At 43.0% G+C, this 24562-nt stretch overlaps 2 protein-coding genes across 3 annotated transcripts in view; one reads left to right on the top strand and one right to left on the bottom strand.

The window, feature by feature from the left end:
• PTPRO (protein tyrosine phosphatase receptor type O) overlaps positions 1-6740 on the top strand; it is a gene marked incomplete at both ends in the record, with an annotated part of 218000 nt that extends 211260 nt beyond the window's left edge. For both annotated transcript variants that reach the window (XM_079714874.1, XM_079714873.1), the window contains 2 exons: positions 888-1023; positions 6636-6740. In XM_079714874.1, coding sequence (XP_079571000.1) covers positions 888-1023; positions 6636-6740 — 241 coding nt within the window. The remainder of the gene's footprint in view (positions 1-887; positions 1024-6635) is intronic.
• Positions 6741-22743: 16003 nt separating this feature from the next.
• Positions 22744-24562, bottom strand: part of EPS8 (EGFR pathway substrate 8, signaling adaptor) — a 188123-nt gene continuing 186304 nt past the window's right edge. The window contains exon 23 of the mRNA XM_079714738.1: positions 22744-23041. Coding sequence (XP_079570864.1) covers positions 22928-23041 — 114 coding nt within the window. The 3' untranslated portion in view covers positions 22744-22927. The remainder of the gene's footprint in view (positions 23042-24562) is intronic.

Below are 24562 nucleotides of genomic sequence, written 5' to 3'. Positions count from 1 at the left end.
GCAAACCAGGGCTCTGAACTCATGGTTTTTCATGTTGGATTTCTCTCCCAGCAAATCCCACATGTAAATTGGTTTTGATGTCCATTTCCTCTTCTATTTCCTCATATTCCCTCATAGTCCGGAGTTCAGAACCAGTTGGCACTTCAGTCTGTGAGTGATTGGAGGAAAAGGACAGCTGACTTTAGCTGTAACCCTGGGGACTGTGGTGGAGAATAGGTCAGCCCATATCACTCCACTTCCCTCTATGCTCTGAGCCCTGGGATTTGGGGACTGGAAGAGACTGGGTCCAAATATTAAATCTGATTTTGAGGCAACTATCTGGGAGAATGAAGCAGACTAGCACCCACTAGCAGTGCAGATACACTTTAAGGAAGGTCTGAGACGATGAACTTGACCTAGGGCTGAAGACGCACAGATTACCATGGCCCCAGCCCTAGAACTAGGGTGTGGGCATCTCAACTAAACTTTCTAGCTGGGTGTGAGGGCTTAACTCTGAGGCTACTCAGAAGACTGGAATTGTTTACCCGTATCAGCTCCCTGGGGGGCCAGAACTGACTCTCCAGGAGGCTCCATATGGAATCCTTACTTTCCTAAGGAACAGAAACCCTGGGGGGCGGGATGGGCAGGTGTGGCCCAGGCAGACCCACACCTCTCTAAGAGAGGTAGCAGTGATAGAACTGTGACATTAGGAGACACATCAACCACAACTGCACACTTAAACAGCAATCAAGCGGGAAATATTGTCAGTTTAGTCTTCTTTTTTTTCAGTGATGCTACATGTAGTTTTGGTGTGGTTTTGGGTTTTGGTTTTGGTCTTTTTTCATTGCCAATTTATTTCCAACAGTGTAGAAGCGCTAAGTGATGTGCTGTCGGAACCTCTTTTTCAGTGCTGGAGTCGGTCGGACAGGAACATTCATTGCCCTGGACAGGCTCCTGCAGCACATTTGGGATCATGAGTTTGTGGACATCCTAGGGTTGGTGTCAGAAATGCGGTCATACCGGATGTCTATGGTACAGACTGAGGTAGGAACATAATCACATGTATTTTAAAATTTGCCCTTGACTGAAAAACTTCCTATTATTCAATCTCATATGTCAAAACCATTGTCTCGAATTTTTTACTTTTTTTTTGCATCTGCCGTTCCCAGTTTCTTATTGTGCACATTCAAACTGCTCCAAGGTATAAAAGAAACAGATATTAGTCTCTAGAAATCCATTTGGTGTACCGTGCCCGCACTTTTATGGGTGTTACATGCCCTTCAGTAACCCAGAGCACATGGGTGTATCTATAATGGAATAAAAGCTCTTTGAACAGACTGAGAGTTCGGTGAAGGTGACAGCCATCTGGGGAAATGCCACCAAGTGGAGACTTTAAAACTGATGTGATTTAACTTCTATATAAAATGCTAGATTTGACTCAATACATTTGTCATTAGTTTGCCCTTCATGTGGCTCCATTCACTTTTGATGATAATATGGGTTGACTTTGTGCTTTGTGATGAAATAAAATCCTTAGAATTTTAAGGATTCCCAGCCTCTCATCTACCAGCACTGCCAGTCCCTTGAGCTAAATGAATGGAGTCATCATTGTAACAACATGGAAGCCATCCCCAGAAATATATACCAGCGTTACGTGCCCCCTTCCTCCTCTTCTCCCAGGTACTCTCCACCTCGAAGCCTTAAAATGCACTCAGGCTGGAGTGGCAGCCCCAGACAGACAGCATCACACTGCCTCAGAGCAGCAGTGGGTGTGCACCTGTGTGGGTTCACAAAACTAAGCACAATAGTTTCTTCGTAATCCTGGTCACCCAGCCGTACTCGCAACTTCTTAGCTTCAGGCGAACACTAATCCTTTTTCTCGAGGAGTGTGTGTGGGAGGAACACTTATGGACTGGAACCCAGCCTGGCCTGACCTCTGACTCAGTTCCCAAGGGATTAAAACCTGCCTTAATCTTCCTCATGTTTTTCCCACCAATCACCACTAGATGGCAGTATAACTCAAAAGTCCACAGTCCGGGCTGCCGGCTCAATGCTTCCCGTTTCCCCTTTCCCACCCTTTTTACTTTTCCCTCCTGCCTCCCCATCCTGTCTGACCAAGGCTTGGCACAGACATTCCAATCTGTTTATTTCTGAGCTCTAGCAAGATCTTAGCACTTTGGAAAGAGTAACTCATTCACATTCAGATGGCTCAGGGATGATTAGGAAGCAAGACATCCATTAGTGTGCTCACTTCCTTGAGATCACTCACATTCCAGTCCTGCTACCTTCTAATTTAACCACTGTGGAGTCACAGACATTATTCTATTATCATAAGTTTAAAATGTCCTGGTTTCCCAGACAAGCCCAACTACCTAGTGATTAAACAGTGAGTTATGGGCCTTCCCTGGTGGCGCAGTGGTTGAGAGTCCGCCTGCCGATGCAGGGGACACGGGTTTGTGCCCCGGTCCGGGAGGATCCTACATGCTGCGGAGCGGCTGGGCCCGTGAGCCATGGCCACTGAGCCTGCGCGTCCGGAGCCTGTGCTCCGCAACGGGAGAGGCCACAACAGTGAGAAGCCTGCGTACCGCAAAAAAAAAAAAAAAAAAAAAAAAAAAAAAAATCTGTGTTATGAATCCGTCCATATTTTTGGCTTTCACTTCCATAAATCTATATCCTCCTATGTGATTAAAACTCTCTATTATGTATATTGATCTCCAAGCTTCAAAGGGCCACTCCTTATTTTAAGTATTTTGGATTTGATGAACTGTCTGCCCCCTTTGACTTAATGCATACCTTTCATAATTTTATAGACTGTGATTACAGCCTGTTGGCTTTCAACTTTCCAACGACAGAATCCTAATCCCTTTTTCAAAGGTCTACCTTCACATGGTAGACCCTCTATCCAATGTTCAGTGCCACTATCTTTCTTCATGTGTGGTAATCCCAGGACACCAGGGCCACCACCATGTGCCTTTCTGTAAAGCTGAGAAAAAATTGGGTTTTCTCTGTAACTTTCTTTCCTCAAATTTTGATTGCTTCTTTGTTTATGGTAGTATTTTAGGTTGACATCTCCAGGGAAACAGTCTTTTTTAGGTACGATATCCCTTCCCTGAACTCTCATGGGAAAATTCAAAGTCAGCAGAACAGGCAGAGGTCACCACGGGTCACTTATTTTTCCCAACTGCTCCAGTTCACTCTTGAGTTCCCTCAGGATTTTGCAGCGATCCTCTCTAGTTCGAGTTATTTATTTATGTCTGTTTTGTCAGTTATGTCTGGAACCACTTGTCCAATGACTTACCTCTGTTTTTCCTCATTCCTGTGCTCTTCGTGGTTCAACCTGTAACTTAAATGTTAGGATTTCCTTAACATCCTCCTTGAGCTCATTCACGCCCCAGTCCTGCTGCCTCCTAATTTACTGATGCTAATAATAAAGAGTAGAGTAAAAAATTATTTTTCTTCATCATCCCAGAGCACTCCTTTGACACTAATGGTTTTCAAGAGGCCAGAATGGTTCTCCAGCGGAGTCGCTGCATATACAGAAACCACAGTGTGTTGTGTACAGGTTACCTCCCATGCTGGTTTTTAATTTTCCTACGCCCTCTTGATGGCCCATTGCCTTGATTCTAGTACCCCACCCCCTCTACAAACAGCAGAAGTCACTGATTAATTTGACCATATCCTCCGATGCATGTTTCAGGTCCCTGCAACATGCCGCATGGGCCATGTTTTGATGAGCCCTCTTCCCTTTTCTCAGCTGACCAGGCACGCCGTGTGGACCCCTGCACAAGAGGAGCGAGGGGTAGTCAGAGAGTCGGGTGGTCAGGCCAGACCCCGAAAGAGGCCCGGGCCAACCCTGACCACTGTACAACTCACTTCACCTCTCAAATCTCCCATTCCGATGAACAGATACACCCTCTATATATACAATAAATAATGAACAAAGACCTACTGAATAGCACAGGGAACTAGACTCAGTATTTTGTAATAACCTAAAGGAAAAGGATCTAAAAAAAATAGACATAGATGTATGTATAACTGAATCACTTTGCTGTACACCTGAAACTAACACAACATTGTAAATCAACTATACTTCAATTTTTTAAAACTTAAACAATAAAAATATATATTTTTAAAAAGCTCCCATTCCTCATCTGTAAAAAGTGAAGGACAACGTTCATTAGTTGTTTGTTGTAAAGTATACATCAGGTGAACCGATATCATCAAGATAAGTGCTTTGAAATTGTAAAGTGCCACATGTGGGTGGCCTTCGCCTCTCCTGGGCTCTCTTCTATTTTTATCAAAGGTTATCTTTAATTTTCCTCTAATAGGCTTTCCCTGGAGGTCAGGCCTTGCTTTGAGTGCCGTTTCTCCTCATCGGCAGCCTCCTGATTTCTCAGGAACTCTCAGAAATGCGTTTCTAAATAGTCTTTTATTTACTTTTCCTGTGGCCTAGCTACTTTATTTACTTATTTATTTAGACACAAGGTTTGGCCACTGCATAGGTATGGGTTGAGAAACCAGGCAGTCTCTGTCCGTATCGATGCCCTGTGCTTGACTCAACACCAGAAACAATGGAGGGTTGTGTCATAACAAGAAAGGGAAGCTCAGTTACTGATGTGATATTGTCACAATATAAGGGAATATATTTTCCCCAAATTTTGTTGAAAAATACATGTGAGTCCAGGGAAGTTTGAAGTATTTAATTTTATCCTTTGTATGAAGTTGTCATACAAAAGGCTCCTTGAAATCCTGTGGTAATCTTAACTGGTTCTTATTTAAAGTTTTTGTTTTTGTTTTTTTTTGCGGTACGCGGGCCTCTCACTGTTGTGGCCTCTCCCGTTGCGGAGCACAGTCTCCGGACGCGCAGGCTCACCGGCCATGGCTCACGGGACCAGTCGCTCCGCGGCATGTGGGATCTTCCCGGACCGGGGCACGAACCCGTGTCCCCTGCATCAGCAGGCGGACTCTCAACCACTGCGCCACCAGGGAAGCCCTAAAGGTTATTTTTAATGGTATTACTTAGAGAGAAACTCCGGAAAATAAGGAAAAAGGAGAAATGACCTTGACTTCATGGCATAAAGACAGCTACTCTCAATATTTTGGCATATCTCATCTCGGCCTTCATTCAAGTATAATGTTCACACAACTGTGCTCATATGCCCTATACACATATGCTAATTTTACATTCTGATTTTTCACTTAATATTTTGCTACCTGTATCATCCCAAATTGCCTAAAACTCTATAGCTCTCATTTTAAAGACTGAATACTGTTTCATTTTAGATATGCTGTTGCTTACTTAAAACATTCTCCTTTTTATAGGACATTAAATTGGATTCTTTCCTTTCTTACTTTTATCCGTCCACAATGCCATTTATTAGAATTTTATTAATTGTACTTCCACCAACTGTAGGTAAAAATGATTGCTTCAACAAACTCAAATCATCACTGAATATTATTTTTTCCTTTAGGTTTGCTTACTTTATAGATAAAAAATAGTTTTAATTTACAATTTTTTATTACTCGGCCATTTTTTGCATAAGGTTTGATATCTTCTCAGTTTACTTAAACATTTAATAAGCACAAACTAAGTGCTGGGTATTAGGAATAAAAAGACCCAGTCCCTGCTTTCCAGGAATATTTGGTCTAGTGGTCAGTGTATTTTATTTATATGTCACTTTAAGTGTGCATGTTACTGATGTGGATGAATTTTAAACGAAGATGAAGGTAACAACATTTGTCATAATTCTAGAAAATATTCCCTCTCAGTTTCTGGTTTGCCTTTTATTTTATTCTTTTTACTGCTTTTTATATACAGTAGTTTGACATTTTTATTTGTAACTTATTTCATTGTTTAAAGTTTAAACAGTCCTTCCTTAAAGTAATCAGAGAAAAATTAACCTATATTTTCATTTATATTTTTATGGCTTAATTCATGAAACTTCCTGGAATTTATTTCAGTGTATTATGAGGTGATGTGCTACTTTTTTTTTTCAAATAGCCCCATGATTTATTGATTGAATATTCATTGCCTTTAGCATTGAGTAGTGATAGTCTAAGCCCTATTATTAATCAAACTATTTCTACAATTGATTCTCTTGGATTTTCTAGTTATAAAATTGTGTCATATATATGGAATCTTAAAAAAAAAAAAAAGAAAAAAAACTGGTTCTATGAACCTAGGGACAGGACAGGAATAAAGACGCAGATGTAGAGAATGGACTTGAGGACACGGGGAGGGGGAAGGGTAAGCTGGGACGAAGTGAGAGTGGCATGGACATATATACACTACCAAACGTAAAATAGACAGCTAGTGGGAAGCAGCTGCATAGCACAGGGAGATCAGCTCGGTGCTTTGTGACCACCTAGAGGGGTGGGATAGGGAGGGTGGGAGGGAGACGCAAGAGGGAAGAGATATGGGGATATATGTATGTGTATAGCTAATTCACTTTGTGATAAAGCAGAAACTAGCAGAAACTAACACACTACTGTAAAGCAATTATACTCCAATAAAGATGTTAAAAACAATTGTCTCATAATGAAGAATGTTTCCCTTGACATCACATCATAGCATTTAATACTGCCATAGTATTAAAATATTATATTTTTGCACAAAGATATCTTGCTCTAAAACATGTCTTTGTCTTTTGCTCCAGGAGCAGTACATTTTTATCCATCAGTGTGTGCAACTGATGTGGATGAAGAAGAAGCAGCAGTTCTGCATCAGTGACGTCATCTATGAGAATGTCAGCAAGTCTTAGTTCAGAATCCAGACCAGTAAGTAGAGAAGAACCCATCATGGGCACCCTGTCTTAGAGCAATGAGAGGACATGATGGGATATGACAAAGGCAGCAGTGGCTATTTGTGCTGCTTCTGACCCTATTTGTGCTGACTCTGAGGTGGTCACAGGGAGGTGGTCATAGGGAGAGACAAATACCATAGCAGATCTTTGAGCTTCAGTGGGCCTTGGTTGGTGGGTGTGGCATGCAAGAGCTTCAGCAACTCATGAAGATTTGCCCTCCATTCCCTCCACCCTGAACCTTAAATTACCCTGATATTGGATCTGTGCCTGCAATATCAGGATATTACCATCCAATGCTATTTATCTAGATACTTTATGAAAACATTTTACTGACTACAATGGCCATACAAGGGGCTACAAAGAAGACATGAGCTAAAGTAGACACCCCAAAGAAGAAAAACAATATTGACAATAGTCTTAGGTTAGCGGAGTTTTCAAATGCCTTGATCTCATCTATTATGTGAGTACTTACTTGAGGGCATCGTGAAAAAAAATCATAACACAGTCAATGCCTTGTGCTAACGTTTTAACTAGGACATCAGATTTCGGAGGTGTAAGTAATCTTGGCTAAAGTTACAAGTAATCTTCTAACTCAACTCAGTGAACAGAGCATAGAATGTGTATGAATATATTAAGGTTGGAGGGATCGTTGACAGGGAGAGAGAGGACAAGGGTGCCTTGAGGCAGAAGTACGGAAGGATATGGACTAGTGAGAACCAGGATAGGATTAGCATCAGACCATTACATTCATCAACAAAGACAGACAGAAAACACAAGAAGGCAGGACAGATAAAGAATAAGGAAAGACAGACAGAGACAAATTTGCAGGTAGAGGGAAAGACAGAGCCACAGAAAGGAGGACTGGCACAGAGAAAGATGCACAGATGAACCCACGTCCACATGGGCTGTGGGGTTGAGTGTACTGAGAGCTGGTGATGGAATCAGGAGGCGGTCGCTGTACTTCCAGCCACAGAGCTGTTGATGAGGGGCTTTGTTCTCCCAGGCTGCTTACCGTCTTGCTCTCTCTCTCATTTATAGGACAGGACATGATGTGAACCCATCCTCCCTTGCTTCCAAGAGTTTTTTCGGGGGGGGCTCTACTAGCCATTTGCTTAAGAGAGCCCTGCTTTGCAGTACGTGGCCAAGGAGATAATTTATCTCATAGAAGCACCAGGAAGACTTAGCCTTAAAGAGCCTACAGTGTCTTTTGGACTCTCACTTCTGGACCTTCAGTAATGGACCAAATTCAACCGGACACCAGAAAGGTCCAGACGCTCTGCAAAGGGCAGGAAGCACAACACTTCTGAAGAGTTTCGCTGGCCCTTTGCTGGTTGGGCTGAGTTTTTTGTTGTTTTTAAGTGCAATAATTTTTGTACGTGTGTGATTTTATCAGAACGTTGAATTGTTTTCTGCCCGCACTATTGATCAAGCTCATAGCCCAAGAAGGATCAGGCATAGTTAGGGTCAAATTATACCTCATTGTTAAAAAGAGGCATGCCCACACATGAAAAAATGGCAATTCTGCTTCAAGGAAATTGAACCAGTGCTATCTATAATCCAACATAAGCTTATTGGATCAGGATTGGGGAGGGTGGATCAGGGGAGAGAGGAAGGTTCTTCCCACAGATCAACTGCGTATCTTTTCCAAATATGAAGAGCTGTAATTCAGCTTCAAAGTAGAGTAGAAAAAATATTTAAGTCTTAAATGTTCTAGTTCTTGATGTTTTTTTTCTTATTAATGGCTCAGTGTTTCTTCCTTGGCCCTCTTGGACTAATGTCACTGTCCAGTTTCCTTTTCAACAAACTAGATCTGGTTCAGAACTTTGAAGTCTCACTCTTTAGACTCCATTGCTGTTTGAGCAATCTTGGTGCCTAGAGTTTGCGTTCCTTTTTCTGTTGACCTGCATACACGTAAAAGCTATTCTTTGCGAACTATAGGCTGTGAACACGCACTTTCTTTCCCCCAAAGAGCTGGGAATTTATGAAGTTGTGGCAATGAACTGCAGCATGCTAGGACAATGATTTGCCTACATTTTGCGGGGGGGGGGGGGCGGGGTAATATTGTCAAGCGTCTCTATGGATTCTGACAGAGATAACTTTCTGTTTTGTTTTCTTTGCGGTTGTCAGTTTCATTTTAACCTGTGTAACTAGCAACACTCTATTCTTTGCATTTTGTATAATTACAGTACATAATTGTGTCTTGTGACATGAACACTGTCAGAATGGACACAGATGGCATCCTGAAGCCTGTTACTTTGTGTCGCTTGCTGAGAGTGAAGAGGTGATGGATATACAAAGGAAAACATTTTGAGTTGAAAGTAAACACAAGCTTGCTGCTTCACTGGAGCAGTTGGCTGTCCTGAGCCTTCCCGTGTGTGTTTCAGGAGGCTGTGTCCCCCTCTCTGTGCATCTGCCCCTCACCCTGGATCCCCGCTTTCCTGCGCATCTCCATGAAGCCATGCATGCATCGTCAGTTTCACATTTTATCAGTGACCTTTGTAATGGTAAAGGACGCCAAGTGAACAGCTCTGCGCCCCACTGTCTCTTGTCACCGAGGCCTGGCCACAGCGGAGCCTGGCACAGTTCTTTGCAAGACCTGGCCAGGCAGGGAGTCTCAGGTTCACCTCGTGGGGAGGCGGGGAGGAACGGCAGAGGCTGTCCAGACCCCGCAGGTTAACAGCTTGGGCTCCCTGGGTGTTGTCAGCTTTGACTCGCCCCCACCTCTTCCTCCCCTTCTCACCTCCCTGCTGCCACCTTCTTCTCTTCTCACTCCCACCCCTTTAAGTCTCTTCTTGGACATGTTAATAATGTACCACTCCATTCCCAGGAGTACATGTGGCTAAAGAAAAGTAGCAAGTGTATGTGTGACTTCCTTAGGTTTTCGCACACAGACAGGTCAGGAGTGAAGTAAGCAACGTTGGGTGAGCTGATAAGACACCTGCTGGTGCTGGTGCATTTCCCATGTTCACAGACTGGAACTTTACTTCCCTGAAACTTAAAGCACTTTGTAAATATTTTATGATTTTCTTGAGCACCCCTTCCAGGTAGGAATCAAATAGTCCCAGATCAGTTTTCCCAAAAGAGAAGATGAAGTATCCAGAGTTAGACGGAAGCCTCAGAGTTTAGATGACAGAAAAGTCACACCAGGCACTTTACCAGATCATTCCTTCAGGGGTCTCCACGGCCGTCACTCTGTACATCACTGGTACACCGGAGCCCCTGAAGCGTACAGTTTATGATGGGAAAAGCATCCATCTGTCTGAAGACTTGGGTTTCAATCCCAATAGATGACTTTGAAATATATCTGTCCTAAGTCTCAGTTGATGAACTGTAGAATTACCTACTAAAAGCACCATATTTCACGGGTGTAAAGGGTATCAGATCTGATAATTCACACAAAGGTGTTTTGTATCTTATTCTTTCATGTACCCTAGGGGCCTCTCGAACCAGCTTAATTTTCACTCCAGGATTCAACTCTAAGAATTCAGACAGGAGGCAGTTAGGGCCTCTGTGTTTTAATTACAGTGTTATTTGTAATCATCTGTGAAGTGCTACAGTGCACTGAACATAGAGGCATTAGCACAGGCATTCATAGTAGCCTACATGGTGCATAGAAAGAGCTGAAGATTTTGGAATAACAGAATATTTAACTTTGAGTGCTACTGAGATCAAATTCCTCGGCTGCAAAAGCCAATTTCTGAAGTTAATTGAGAAACTACCACTAGACTCTAATTTATAAATTTAATATCTAACACTAATACAACCATACCTACACATTCATTATATGGCTTTATTTAACTTGAAAAGGAAGGAAAGTGATGGATGGAAACCTTTTTTGGGGGGACAGTGTTCTAATTTGGGGTTGACAATTTTCTACTACAAAGTCAACACTGCCCCCCAAATTTAAAATTAGAAAAATTAGTAAGGTTTTTTTTTGCAATTCTTATAAAATATTTAATCAGATTCTATAACCACACCCCTTTTCTAAAAGCTGTCCCTGACCCCGGAAAGGGGATACATCTCCCAAAGAAGGCTGTGGTATCAACGTGTAAAGCAGGGGCCGGAGACTTTGGAACTGAGTCTTTTGCAGACCTTATGAGAGCTACTTGCTAGGGGATTGGCTGTCAGCCAAGGGGGTAAAGTTACTGAATCCAATCTCTAAGAGCCAAAATCCTCCCTGCTTTCTAGCAAGGAGGCCTTCCTTTCCACCTCAGGAAATGTCTGATGTAATGTGCTTCAAATTAGCTGGCGCATTTCCTAGCTCACTGATCACTAGCCTGGGGCTTGGCCCAGGCTCAGAGCTCAGAGGTCATGCCCAGGACTGAACAGAACAACCACTTCGGCCAAAGGAGTTAGAAAGCAACAAAACCTAACACACACAAACTTCTACCTTTGGTTTTTAGCAGCCTCTTTGGGATGCATTTGAAGGAAACTTGAGCCATGATCTCTCTGACTCTTGGCCTTCCACAGTAGCAGGAGTTTTCAGTTTCAGTTGATGCTTATCACAAGGCCTGATCCTGGTGGGTCACTCAGTTAAAGACGGAGGATCAAGTTTAGCTCTGGAAGTTGTATTATGAGGGACACGAACAAACTGTTCGGGGCAGGGTCACCTGAACCCTTACGACCTTGTGGAAAACAAAGGCCATAATCACAAGACCAGGGGCAAGTGGGGCTCTTAAGCCTGGGGTCAAGGACCAGTCCCTAGTTCATCCAGTCAGTCATTCAACAAATATATGTTTATCTAATCTGCTGAATGAATGAAGCAATCAATCAAGGAAAGATTTTTTGACCACTTGCAATACACCAGGCACCAGAGACACAAATGGTGCCATTGGCTAACCTGTAAAACTATGTTATGGAATCAGAGTCTGGTTGTTGTTGGAAGGACTTAGAAAGCATTAGACAAGTCTTTTTCAACATTTTTCACTTGTATAGCTCAAATGTTGTCAACCTTCTGCAGTCACACCAGTAATAGTGGTACAGCTTTTTCCCAGTGGCTTAAGGACAGAAACACCAAGTTCTCATAGTTTTTGTTATTCATCAGGCACCACAGACCCTGACATGGTCCTCCCTTCTCAATGAGAATCAGCAAGCTAGCCTTCTCTCCTACTCAAAAAGACTCTCCATCCCTGGCAAATGGCTACTTCTTTTCTACGGAACACTTCCAGTGAGCTTCTGGAATTGCCACCTCCAGGGCAGCCCGTCACTTCATTCCTCAGAAAGCACTTTCTTCTCTTGGTTACACATCTAAGGAACTTACATGAAGGATGGGGGTGGGATTGAAAGTTCTAACCTCCAACCAGCCCCCATGCTTTGGTGCTTTCAAAAAGTTTTCTCATGTACATAAGCTCAGGTGTGGTGGAAAGGGTTTTGTTGTAAATATCCAGACACCTTTACTGCTCTTATCACTTGGGAAATTCCAAGGGTTTTAGGAGTTCTAAATATATATTTAGGAGCTCTAGGGACAAAGACTAAATATATATTTCCTATTACAAATCAATATACAGGTGTTCAAAACCAAAGTGAGAAGTAAAATCCAGTTCTTCTGATTTCTACCCAGGTCCCAAACTGTCTGCTATATGCGTGATTCTCAATGATTAGAAGTTTCTAACTTTAGTCAAATGTTAATTCATTCACCAAATGCTTACTGAGCAAAACTGCTATGGACCAGGAACTGGCCTGGGCCCTAGGAACACAAGGATAAGTCCCGATGTCTCCAGGAAGACAGCAGGTGGAGGTGAGGCTGATAGGATTAAGGCAGGTAAATGAGATGAGACACCCTGGAGCCCCTGGGCCCTCCCTCCACTCCTGCCCATGGTTGGACCGACGTATGGCTCTATACCTCTCATGGATAGAGGCTTGAAGTCCAAATCGGCTCTCCCATTTTGGTAAAAGGGCAGGCACTGTGGCACTGACCAGAGCTGCCTTGACAGAGGCTGGCTTTTAAAACTTTCCATTTGAGAAATAGTAAATTTCTAGCCCTCAAAGAAAATCATTTGTTGACTCAACATCCCATGTAAGGCACCGTAGAAGGGGCTGGGGCTATGAAGATAGATGAGACAAGGTCTCTGCTTAGAGGAGTTTACATTCTAATAAGGGCTATTAGAATGGAAACTAAGGGCAATAGAGTAGATGATGTGATAGAAATACATAAAGCAGCCAATGTAGTCCCAAGAGGACAGGTGATTTCTTTCTGGAAGGGTCAAGAAAGACTATACAGCCACGTTAAAGTATTAAAGACTGCGGAGACACATTAAAGAATACTAATGCTGTACACTCACCCCTGGCAGCGAGCATTCATAAATCACCCACGGCGTCAGTGACCAGGGCCCATGTGGGTAACCAAACCTCTGAACCTGCCTTCTGAAGCTTTTCTTCTTGGTTGACTCCAAAATCAAAGTTTCTTTCCAGGCCTCCACAGACAGCTCCCGTGCATGTGTTTTTCGGCAAAATCAAGTAGGTTTACTGTCACTGAAAATGTAACCATGCATATTGGGGCTACATTGCCCAGGCACATGCAGTCAGTTCTGTTCACTGGGAGGGAGAAGGGATAGACTGTACTCCCTGGCTCCTAGGCCCTGAAAATCTGCCAGGAGCAACCTTCCCTACCTCTCCCTCCCTCCCCCCTCCTCTACCTACCTTTCATCTCCAGATAGAGACGGTGTTGCCAGAAAGATGGAAGGGGGCTGGGTCCCTGAGTTGCCACCTGGAGGAGAAAACCCCGCCTGCGCTGGCCCATGATGTGATCCAGTAACACATTTCTATCGCGTCGTCATGAGATGCTAGCATCGTCGGCTACGGCAGTCAACGTGCCCTTAACTACTATGGCAGCCCGGGGATAACCTTTACAACTATGTTCCATCTCAGTAACGGTGGGAGTTTTTCAGGGCAGTGGTGTGTGACTACCCAATAAAATTCCCAGGAGACAGGTTACACATGAGACAGAACAGAGAGAGGGTAACCCACAAAGCAAATACGTGCCCAGGAAAAGGCTGCAGAATCATGATGGATTCTTTTAATAAATAAACTTTTCTATGGAAATACATGTACTCTTCTCCAGAAGTGGTTTTCCTCCAAGTTAGATCTCTCAGTTAGATCTCTCCTTCTCTCTCTCTCTCTTTTTTTTGGGTGTAGTTGTTGTCCATTTCCAAACCCCGTAACAAGACCATTACTCAGGAAACCCACTCAGATTTTTGAACTACATGTGAGGCTACTGACTCTGAATCTGAGTCCTGGGTTTCAGTGAAAAATAGTCCCTGGAGTAGTTCCACATCAATGAAAGCTCAAACGTACAGGAGGCCATGAGGCTTGGTATGTGAGGAGATTCTGAGCCTGTGTGTCATGGTGAGTCCAGGGCAGTGGAAAGGAGTTCAAAGCCAGCTGATACGACATAATTTTGTTCAGTTCTGAGAACAACAAAACATCCACAGGGCTGTTTCAACAGGAAAAGTTAACTGCAGCCACTGCTGCCTTTGCAAACACAAATAACAAAATCGTCTTGGAAGGGTTCTTTCATGTTCAAAATCAACCGAATCACATCCTCCCTTAACCAATGAACTTGGGAAGCAGGACAGCACAGGGCCCAGCAGTACAGCAGATGGAATGGTTTAGAACAAGGGACCGTGTGGATGGAGAGAAATTCAACTAAGACTCTGCCCCTGTGACTCAGTGGCCTCATCTGTGAAATGGACATAGTGATGGTAGCTTTCTCACAGGGCTTCAAAAAATAAAGAAGATAATGTGTGAGGGGCTGAAAACAATTCCTCAGATAACTTAGTATATTACATGGCTCTTCAGGACAAGCATGCCTCTCACCATCTCCAAGGGCCATCTTGGAATTCTTGAATACATTTGATAAGAGCATCTGAAGCCGGTGCCTGTGCTGGGCTGTCTCAGTTTCCCCAGGGTGACACCTGAACCACCCCCTCCCATTCCACCCCCAACAGTCACGGACCTTGGGATATAAAAGAGGTGCAGCCTGTGACCCAAGGAGGACCCTCGTGCCATAGTCATATGGTGCCATACAGGAGCTGATCCTCTAGATCAGAGCCCTGCACTGCCCACACCTGGCTTTCGACTTTGGTTCTCTGTTACCAAGTGCATCACAAAACCCACACTAGTGGGTTTCCCAGCAAAGCAATGCCAGGGCCTGGTTCCCATTCAGTGAAAACATCTGCAATAGTGCAAGCAATCTGTGCAAATCTGTTGCACTAAAACTCTGTCTGAAAAGCTGGCTACTTGTTCTCAAACCAAAAAGTCAATTTGTACAAACTGCAATATGTAAGTACACCTGGGCAGGCACCACTTGTGAACACCACTGAATGCCTCCATGAACCAGCTGCTTTGTTCACCACTGAGCATAAGAAAAGCTTCCTCCGCAGGGCTGCACTGACAGCTCCTTGCCGTGGTGCCTGGTGGTTTGGGGAAGCAGAGTGACGTGATTGCAACAGTATAGACTTGCGAGTCACAGTGCTCAGCCACCTAGCAGCCCTGTGCCCTTGAGAAGTCACCCTACTATCTCTGAGCCTAACCGTCCCCACGAAAGGCAAAGTACTATCTACTTTGTGGAGTTGCAGGAAAACTCAGAACTGGCTGTGTAAAGCATGAGCTGAGGGCCTGGCAGAGTCAGCACGGGATAAGCGCTGTGTGATTCTCCACATCTCTCTCTCTCTCAGCACATTCAGACCACCAAACCCCTCCCACCGCTCATTCCAGCATCCAGGTATCTGCAGAGTGAGCGCGCCCACTGAGTCCTCATCACCCTGGGTGCACTGACCCCGAGGCCCCGTCCACCAGGCTTGCTCTCCATGCTGGTGGTACTGATCCTCTGTGCTCAATGTGGCCACACTTGGTGTCAGGAGCTCTGTAAGAGAGGCCTCATCCACACACATCTATCAGGAACGTGGGAAACTCAATCTGACAAATGTTAAAGGAAGTGGGGCACATCTGAGCAATTCCTGAGAGCTGTTTTAATTTACAGTTTGTAAATCCACTGTGCTATCACCGAGGCATACAATAACAATAGTTATTTCCTCATTTTTTTTTTCTGTTGCTGCGGGACAAATGAAATGATTCACCCAAACGTCTACATTCTGCCCTATAATAAGATTGGCTTTAGAGATGAGGCAATAAACTAACTTGCCTGTTTGTTCCTAGTAAAATGTGTCCTCACTTGTTAGTTGCAGGATACTGGGTTGCTGCTAGGTATTAATACTGTAGACCTTCTCACCATGCAAAGGGCTGCATTTTGTAGGTGGGACAACAGGTCATGGCAATTGTCAGAGCCTGTGGTCCAAGGGCTCTGCCGTTTTCATTCATTCAGTCGTGCGAGCGAAACTGATCCCTTCCCCACATGCCTCCTAGGAGCTGGGGAAGGCCTTGTTATGATTACTGGATAAGCCACACCACAGATTAATTCTCAGCAAATGTGGGTCCATTCCTGGTTCTGGCCTGCCTATCAGAGGGAAGACTGGGATGAGGAACAGCTAATTTTGCCCTGATTTGTTAGCATCTTACATAATTCTACTCCAGAGCATGATGGGAGGATATTCTCTTTGGTGAGGGCAATTCTTGGACAGGGTCTTAGCTGTGAGCTACCAGCAGCCACTTCCCCCAGAAGCAGGGGGATGAGTGCCTGTGTCCTGTGGGACAAACTGGCAGTGCACTAAGGCAGTGGTCAGGAACCTTTTTGGCACCAGGGACCAGCTTCCTGGAAGACAGTTTTACCATGATGGGGGGTGGGTGGGGAGGAGGATGGTTTAGGTGGTAATGCGAGCGGTGGGGAGCGGTGGGGAGCGGTGGGGAGTGGTGGGGAGCGATGGGGAGCGATGGGGAGCGGTGGGGAGCGGTGGGGAGCGGTGGGGAGTGGTGGGGAGCGATGGGGAGCGATGGGGAGCGGTGGGGAGTGATGGGGAGTGATGGGGAGTGGTGGGGAGTGATGGGGAGTGATGGGGAGTGATGGGGAGCGAGGGGGAGCAGTGGGCAGTGATGGGGAGTGGTGGGGAGTGGTGGGGAGTAGTGGGGAGTGGTGGGGAGTAGTAGGCAGTGATGGGGAGCAGTGGGGAGTGATGGGGAGTGGTGGGGAGTGATGGGGAGCGGTGGGGAGCGATGGGGAGTGGTGGGGAGCAGCAGATGAAGTTTTGCTTGCTTGCCCGCTGCTCACCGTCTGCTGTGTGGCCCGGTTCCTAACAGGCTGGGGACTGGTACCGGTCTGCGGCCTGGAGGTTGAGGACCCCTGCAGTAAAGCATCTGCTCTCTCCCACTTGCAGGAATTCCCTGATGTCCCAGAAAGCCAACTCCATATGCAAAGTTCCAGCCTGAAGAAATGAGCATCATCTTTAGACATGGGAGGGGAGTAAGGAGGCAGGTATCACAGAGGGACCCAGAAATGAGGAACTGTGAGAGGATGTCCAATGGCAATTTTTCTGTCTGAATAAAGTGGTGTTTTGCAGAGGAGATCAACCATCTGAAATTCTTCAAAGATGTAAGTGACTGTTGAGACCAAGCACTGTATTTCCTGGTCTCATTGCTGCCATGGAATGATCAGCTCCCAACCCACCTTCCAGTTCACCAGCGAGGGTCTTCATGGAGGAGGGACTCTATGGGCCCCGGACCAGTGATTTCCAAATGAGGCTCCAGGCCTCCTCTCTGCAGCTTCAACGAGAGACACTGCTTCTACCTCTTTCATATGGAGGGATACTATATAAAATTTCATAGTTTAAAAAATGCTATTTCTGCTTAAAAAAATTTTTATACACTGACCTATGATATCCGAGAGAAAAGATGATTTGCAGGATATACAGACGTTTCAGAGTTAGTCCAAATTTCAGTCGTTCCACTTACTGTGTGACAAGCTACTTAACTTATATCTGAGTTTCAATTTCCTCATGTATAAAGTGGGGAATATAGGTGAAAGTTTTCAGCACATATGAGTTCAGTTCCTGTTTTCCTTTCTTTAAGAAAAGATGGAAGCAGAAACTAGCACACCATTGTAAAGCAATTATACTCCAACAAAGATGTAAAAAAAAAAAAAAAAAAAAAAAAAGAATAGATGTGAGGGAAGAAACCCTTAGCATATGATAGCAGCTCAGAGTAAGAAACCATAAAATAGGACAAGCTCTGGAAGACCTGTAGATATTATTCAACATTTCTGTGTGTGTGTGTGCTATTCCCAGATTTTCCATTATCTGAAAGACATCATGTGTTCTTCTGGGGGGGTAACAGAAATGATTGAAGCTGGAGACATTACCTTCTACTCCATGGCCACGCTTGAGGGATAAGACTGACCTCTTCAGGGTAGGGCAGGTGGGGCAGCCCAGAAAAACAGTGGGAATTGGGCCAAGTGCCTGGAATCACAGTCAGGAAGGAAAGAGCCCAAGCAATCAGCCTGGACCAGGACCATCTGGGCCTGGCAGGAGCCCTGGTTAATTGCCCAATTGGTCCCAGCACCAAACTAAATGTAATATGCCTAAAGCCCTCAGGAAGCATCTCAGCTGTTAAAATATCCCCATTGATACAGAAATCTAGATTCTGAACCTCACTTCCCTTGGAGCACCTGATAGATATATCTTATCCCAATTTAGTTTAGAATCTAAGAGTATGGTTCTTAGTAATTCCTTTTATCTTATCAGAATTTTACTAGCTTTTAATTTGATAGCCTTTCTTTCACAAATGTGATGTGATAAACCTGAACATTTTGGTACTAGAAGATATTTTTTTCCTGGTACCTGGGTATCTCTCCATCAAAAAACGGAGGATTTCTTATAAAACTGAGTTCAGAGCACTGGCTTCTCCCGTGTCTTTTCTGTCCTAAACATGCAAACAGAAAGGAACAAAGAGGCCAGGAAAGGAGGCTGTGACGTGGTGTGAGGCCGTGACGCAGTGTGGGAGTCGGTCCTGGAGAGGCCTGCAGAAAAGAAGGAACTGACTAACCAAGATGGTGGAAAGAGAATGGGTTGGGTGCGGGGGAGGGGGGGTGGAAGATGGGAGTACATACTAAAATTCCTGTTGGGGTCCCAGAACTGCTGGAAACAGAACTCTTATCTGGGTATTGCCTAGAGCAACCACAGCTTTTTGAGCATGTTATGTTTTGTTTAAAATAAGGAAAAGAAGCTCCAAGAGAAGGGTGGTAAAATGGTAACTGCCTTCCCCTCCTAATTCATTCCCAGGAGCCCTTGACACAACCCTACAAAGATCTCTGAGCAGACTAACTTAAAAGCGTGCTTTTGGGAAAAACTAAATGTCACAAGTATAAAATCACAGCCTCTGGGAAGTCAGCACTGATTTTAGGTGGTTTTAGGGTGCAATTTTGCCCCAGGAGACCAATAAGACTAGCACCAGGGATAAATACAGCAAGCTGCAAACAGTTCTTTAGATTGTATGTTCTCTGATGGCAGAGGCTACATCTAGGATGCTCTTTGAATATCCAGTTCTTAAAGCAGACACTTACAAAATGTTTACTGAACGAATATTGTCTTTTCCTACCCAGAAACAACCAGTCTTTACAAAAATCCCTTTATTGAGTCTGTACAACTTTCTGAGATTGTTCCACGTAAGCAGAGAAGAAAGACAGCAGAACAAACCTAGTGAGATATATGCCCAGCAGCAACTCAGCCTCTACAAATTTAATTTTAGAAAACAAATGAACCTCAAACTTTCCTATAATTTTTTTTTGAGAAAAGTAGGAAAGGAATAGTTTTAAGTGATTAGAGTATCTCTCACATTAGCTTCCTATGACCCAGTGCCTCTTAAGGGCAGGGGAGGGAAAGAGATACAATTTACTGGTTATCTTTTACAAGCAGTACAAGACTACAATCCCTGGGATAAGGAAATTTACTAGCTCTTGCTTTGAGGACAATTCCCCAAAGGCAGTGCAGCCACTAAGATCCAAGAGGAATAAGTCAGTCCTGGTGAGCTGAGGAAGCATAGATCAGAGTCCAGGGCACTGGAAGCAGCTGGAAATTCTGAAAAGGGGAACCAGAGTGGAAGCATTTGTGCAGAGAATGGCTGCAGAAATCTGTAAGTGAACCCACCCAGTTCACACAGGGCAACATCACCCAATGCTTACCAGAGTGGCCACTGCAAGGTTGAGAAAGGTCTCTGTGCTGGGAGACATCAGAGGTTCAGCCCAGGAAAAGTGAAGAGAGCTGTTTAACTCCTTGGGTATCCAGCTGAGATGTAAAATATCCTGGGAATTCATCCCCCCAAAAAGGGCATGCCTTAGAAGTAAAGACTCCACTGTGAAAACTACTCTTTTTTTTTTTTTTTTTTTTTTTTTTTTTTTTGCGATACGAGGGCCTCTCACTGTTGTGGCCTCTCCCGTTGCGGAGCACAGGCTCCGGACGCACAGGCTCAGCGGCCATGGCTCACTGGCCCAGCGGCTCCGCGGCATGTGGGATCTTCCCAGACCGGGGCACGAACCCGTGTCCCATGCATCGGCAGGAGGACTCTCAACCACTGCACCACCAGGGAAGCCCTGAAAAGAACTCTCGATAGCTACAGACAAAGCCTCAAATCAAGTCCTGACAAGATTTTCAGAGAAGAGATAGTTTGTAGATCGAGTCCCACCAAGTTAGAAGATCTTGTAAAACACACTGAGCTTGACATAATTCATCCTAGCAAAGCATAAAACCAAAGCTATACAAGCTCAAAGTGATCAGCCAATATACAGCTGATTGCTGGAATAAGAATAAACATTCTTCCAAGGAAGATAACATATTCTAAAATATCTAAAACATGTCATTTACAATGTCAAGTATATATAATAAAAAACTACTACACATGCAGAGAAATAGGAAAATAGGACCCATAGTGGGGGAGAAAAAAGCAATCAATAGAAACTGAGCCTGAGATGGCCCAAATGTTGGGTTTAGCAGGTAGATTATAAAGCAGCCTTTCTTTGTTATGGGAAAAAAGGAAAGTTGCTCAAAGAATTAAAGGGAAATATTCTTTTAGTGAGTGACCAGACAGAAAGTCTCAGAAGATAAATGGAAGCTATATAAAAGAACTAAATGTAAATTCTAGAACTGATAAAATAACTGAAAAGAAAATTCACTGTCCCAGCTCCATGGATTTGCTGAACTATTTCTTCCACTGAATTCTTTTCTGAATTCCCAAGACAACAGCACCAGTTAGGCTGTGCCCCCTTCTCCGAGGTTTACCAGTTGTGGCATCTTTCCTCCAAACTTCTCATCCCAGTGGCCTAACTCCTCAGATGTCTGGATCCAAACTCTCCCTCAAGCTTTTAAATCCCATTAATCCCAAGTCTTCTCTTGGTCTCCACATTCCAGAGGGAGGTAACTACTTCCTGCAATTACTACCTTGGTGATATTTTCCTTTGGAATTTTATAGCATAAAGACATACTTATAAATGATACCAATTCTTTTCATGTCAGATATGCTATATTACACACAGGTTATTTTAACTTTTCCATGATAATTTCTTTTGTCTTATACATACATTTTCAGAGATTTTCAATAAGGGCTAAGTTATAAGTGTGCATCAGTGCTTATGAAATGGAAAGGATCTACAATAATTATTATTCTCATGTTTGCCTCACTTTGTCCAAGGGACGACATTATGGAGAGACTGAGAAATGGAAGACAAGAGATTCTCATATCCCTCATGATTTGGGGAAAGTTAGCCTTTAGGAAGCTAAGCCTCCTCATCTATAAAATACAACTCACAGATTATAGTAGATCTCTAATAAAGCATTTATGTGGAAGCACTTTGTAATCACAAATGGTGTGTAAGTTTGTTTTTACTAGATGGTAAAATAAAAGATGATGAAATAAGATAGGTGGAAAGAAGAGAAACAACTGAAAAAAGTATTCTAGAGAAGTTTCTACCCACTCAGAACTCCACTGGAAATCAGTTTAAAAAAAAAAAAAAAAAAAAAAAAGAAGAGCGTGGGCCTCTGTTTTTCCCATTCCATGCAACCCTGATCCCCACTCTACACACCAAAGGTCCCTTTTGCCAACGAGACAGAAGCCATTTATTAATGTACGGCAAATACTGTTTATTGCAGACTTTCCAGCTGACTCATGTGAAAAAGGCACTATGAAAATTAATGAATCTAGATATCTCTCTAAATGGATTTATGTTAAAATATACAACATTCTTACATAACATCTGTTTTATATGTGTGAAATAATATAACATTTAATGACAAAAATCATGTTTTCAAAAATAACATTTGTTGAAGGTTAAGTCTCTTTCTTTTCTCTACCTAGAATCTTTCACAGGATTAAAGTATGTGTATATTATTTCTTATTACCAGAAAAACTTGACACAGATAAACTCATAAAATGGCCCCAATTTGCTCTTAACTACTTATATCAATATTCAGAACTGAGGCCTTCATTAAGCAGAATACTGTAACACACACCAATGCAGGCTATTTCCTGTGACAGATTTTGAATGTATATGACCTCTTTTACACTTGTGCTTTCTCATATATAAGAACACAGTATAGATAATAAGCAGAATATAAACTGAATCAAAATACAAGCTATACAAGGAATTGTGATCAACAGAGCCACGACAGATAAAATGTCTCGGGAATGCTCCAAAGGTTTCTATTTGTATGTCCAAAGCCTTGTTGCATTTTACAGTTCATTAAATGTTTTAATCTTTTTTAAAAACTGTTGGCATTAAGAACTTTAAATAAATCTAAACATTCTATTATTGAGTATGTTGAAGAAGAGACCTAAGTAAGCAGGGGCTAGCCTAAAGTCAGCTACACCCTGGATGATACCTACCATAGTCACAGGCAAAACTGAAATTGTTTAGATTTTGAATCATGGGCAATATCTCTGTTTTGTGCAATAAATAAACTCACCGCTGTCAAAAAAAAAAAGTCTGCTTAGGCATTGAGATGGGGATGAAATAATTAATCCAATAAAGGAAACCTCACCTTGGTAAAGTAGGCAAAATATTCCCAAGGTGAGAAATTCTGTTTAACATTTTTTCATTTTAATAAAAATCACAGGCCCAGGAGCAAGTCTTCTGCTTACTCATGTTTGCATTGTTTCTTTATGGCGATAAATTCTGTATACCAAGAAATAAGAATCTGACATTCCCTTCATGGCTTCTTAAAACAAAGCACGTTGGAATAATGCCAAGAATAATGGAGTTTAAAAACTAATTAGTGACTGCTTCCCTCATCAAAAGATTCCACTCCTGAATCGCTAGCAGCAGCACTGATTTTTTCCTGTCGTCTTCGCATGATTTCTTGCAACTCAGAGCTGCCGTTGTTATCCTGAAAAACAAACATGGTTCAGACAAGATGGTTACTGGTTTGTGAGGCTGCAAATCATGTAATGAAATGGCTTAGGCTAAAAGTTCTTTGTGTTTTTCTTCTCATGTCTCTAAGGGGAAAACTGAAGGCTGCTCTTCATATAAGTGATGATTCTAGACTTTACTAACATCACATTTTCACTAATACTGTCTGAAGGCAATTCATTCACCATGGCTTTCACTTGAACCTGTTAAAGATAAATCAGTAATGCATGTGGAATGCTCTAGATTCCCTGGGGGAAGAAAAGATTGTACAAGAAGTACAAAAAGATGGTAAATTATCAAAGAATGTCCTTTAGGTCAAGTAAGATACTCATCTATCTACCTTAGGGGATTCTAAATCAGGCCCAAAGACTGGGCTCACAAGACACCACGTTTCCTCATACCAAAGGGTTCTGACCTTCTGACATCTTGTTGGCTTTTGTCCTTTCCAAACCTGACCTACAATCCCTATGCACCCTCCTTATTCCTCTCTCATCTACAGAAATCTCTGGCAACACAGGTGAGTAATATGAACCATGAACTAGATGCAAGAGAAGGGCATGATAGGAAGGTGCCTGGGGAAGACAAAGAACCTCAGGTTCTTAATTCACATCCAGAGGAACAGGAGCAATAGGCCAGGATGACATGGGAAGTCAGGGGAAATGACAGTGATAGGGAGTCTGGACTGAAGGAATTCAGAAATGTTAGGAATATGGAACTTTCTATTATAACCCTTAAGGAGGAATTTATACATTCTCAACAAAATTAGAAGGTATAATGGTACCAAAACTGCCTCAGAAAAGATATAATCCTGACTTACATTCAATATACAAAAAGCCTAATATAGAATCAACCAAGATGAATGTCGTAGGAAAAATTTCAAAGGGAAATATAATTTCTCCTAAGTGAGAATGGTTACAGGGTTGTATGCACGAAGCTATTTTACTGAGTTATTTAACTGTTGAATTTATACAATAAACCTGCTAGAGATAATTACGTATTGATTTCACGCCAAAGCCTATACCCTTTCATTGGAGTCTAAGTTTAATTTTCATGAAAGCTATTAAGAGCTGTGAGATGTAACAGTTAGAAACTACTACCCTTACACAGCCCACGTTAAGTAGAGTAGGATATTGAAACCTTAAGTATATCCAATCTAGAAAACATTTACTCTTTTTCTTTCATAGAAACAACTATAACTAAAGAATTACTCTTCAGGGCCCGCGGTTTTCAACGATCCCTACCCAATATTTTCCCTCTGATTATTTATATGTATAAGCAGGCCTAAGGCACACAGCCACCGTTTTAAGACTTTATAACCTCTAACCTGCTAGAATCTCCAAACTAAATATAAAGGACAGGTAAAAGAGTTCTGGCCTCTTAAGTCATTTACTCACCCGAAGTAAATGAGTAAATAAAATTCCTACAGAAGTAGTGCATGTAAAATGAGAACATTAGGCTTTTCATTAGATATCCAAAAGTATATGAAGCTCAAGCTTCA

The sequence above is a fragment of the Hyperoodon ampullatus genome, assembly GCF_949752795.1.
Source record: "Hyperoodon ampullatus genome assembly, chromosome: 11".
Classification (NCBI taxonomy): domain Eukaryota; kingdom Metazoa; phylum Chordata; class Mammalia; order Artiodactyla; family Ziphiidae; genus Hyperoodon; species Hyperoodon ampullatus.
This window is presented reverse-complemented; position numbering and strand designations above follow the sequence as displayed.